The sequence below is a fragment of the Rhincodon typus genome, chromosome 34 (assembly GCF_021869965.1).
Source record: "Rhincodon typus isolate 14 chromosome 34, sRhiTyp1.1, whole genome shotgun sequence".
NCBI lineage: Eukaryota > Metazoa > Chordata > Chondrichthyes > Orectolobiformes > Rhincodontidae > Rhincodon > Rhincodon typus.
In genome coordinates this window covers 12,897,944-12,899,706 of record NC_063365.1, presented here as the reverse complement: position 1 = coordinate 12,899,706, position 1,763 = coordinate 12,897,944, and the positions used below count along the sequence as shown (strand labels likewise).

Genomic DNA, 1,763 nt, shown 5'->3' with positions numbered 1-1,763 from the left:
AAACGTCAGCCTTCCTGCTCCTCTGATGCTGCTTGGCCTGCTGTGTTCATCCAGCTCTACACCTTGTTATCTCAGATTCTCCAGCATCTGCAGTTCCTACTATCTCTGAAACATCTTGGCAGAGACTGTTTCAAATCATACTAAAAATTCCCCAAGATGTCAAACTAACCAATTCCCTTGAACTTAAATATTTCAAGTTTCATAAATGTCATCCTACTACAGGGCCAAAAATCCTCAGTGTTATCTTTCAGAAACACCAAACATTTAAAATACTGCTTTGCTCAACTGGCTATCTTCGGCAACCTATTTGCTGCAGTGAACCATTTGGGGATAAAAAGGTCCCTAATACATTAAAAAATTGCATGAATTCTGCAATTGATGAGCAAACATTCTGTAGATCTTTACGAGATATCGTAAAATCAAGGATACCTTCACTTACCTGTATGGTCAGGCCAGGTGCCATAACAATCAAATCTTTTTGTAAAGCCAATTTCAAGTTCTCATCTATTTGATCTAAAGCATAAACAAAAATGTATGAATACAAACAACATTGGAACATGTTTGAATGCAGTCAAGTGCCATATTAAGGGCAGTTGGCTAGCTCAGTTGGCAGGATGGCTGCTTGTGGCGCAGAGTGACGTAACAGCATGGGTTCAATTTCCACACTGGCCCAGATTATCATCTCCTTCTAAACCTCTCCCATCACCCGAGACGTGGTGACTCTCAGGTTAAACCACTACCAGTTGTCTCTCTCTAATAAGAAGAAAGCAGCCCTACAGTCTGGGAAGACTTTACTTTTACCATATTAAAGGCAATTATTCAAATAGCAAAAGAACCCAAGATAAAACATCTACATTAACCACTGTTATCCTGCATATTGTGCTTCCAAATGCTGTACTACAGAAATTCAGTATTCCACATGAAGCTGAAGTGAAATTTACAACCATATCTCTCACACTCCTGTGACTGACTCATTAGCAAAAGGTCCAAGTTCATGACCACAACCAGACTTCTGTGCAGATTAAATGAAAACCATCAAGACAGTACAATCTAACATTTGTCATTCTATCATTTGGTCTTCCAATCTAAGGCATTTTGTTTAGAATAAAAAAACAAATCAAAAATAGATTCCCTAAAGCAATGTTTTTTCACACCAACAGAAAATGAATAAATATTTTTCCTGCGTTTGATGAATGCACAATCACAGTTATTTGAATCACAACAGTTTTAAGTCGGTTAAAGTGAATACATACTTAAGCCCACCAACTGAACAAGTTCACCTCTATATGCATATAGTCAGTAAATGGAATGAATGATTTGAAATAATGTTTCATAACTGAACTGCAAGCATCCATGAAAATCAAAGCTCTCTTCAAATGAAGGTCAAAAAGTCCTCACCAAATAATTCAATGTAGACCTCCTGTAAGGTGTGCACACTGCAAAACTGGTTCAACTCATGATGAATTTTGTTGAAGATCAACGTCTTGTCGTAGTCAGCTGTGTAGTTCTTAGCAATATCATACACTGAAGGAAGCAAGAGAAATTTTACTTTTGAAATGTGTTCAATAATCCTAATTTTGCAGGTTAGAAATTTGAGGTTACGTTACATTTTTTGGCAGGCTGAGGGCAGCAAAGCAGAAACCATGTTTGTTCATTCCCATCCCCACTATCTGAGCTTGTTATCAGAGGCCAACTAGAGGTGTGAGGGACAGGAAGGACAGCGAGAGAAGAACAGAGACAGCGAGAGAAGAACAGAGACAGCG

General features: G+C 38.4%; 1 protein-coding gene across 2 annotated transcripts in view; it reads right to left on the bottom strand.

The window, feature by feature from the left end:
• LOC109918796 (erlin-1) overlaps nucleotides 1-1,763 on the bottom strand; it is a 31,780-nt gene that overhangs the window by 14,015 nt on the left and 16,002 nt on the right. For both annotated transcript variants that reach the window (XM_048616300.1, XM_020518740.2), the window contains 2 exons: nucleotides 1,399-1,524; nucleotides 440-513 (listed from right to left, as the gene is read on the bottom strand). In XM_048616300.1, coding sequence (XP_048472257.1) covers nucleotides 440-513; nucleotides 1,399-1,524 — 200 coding nt within the window. The remainder of the gene's footprint in view (nucleotides 1-439; nucleotides 514-1,398; nucleotides 1,525-1,763) is intronic.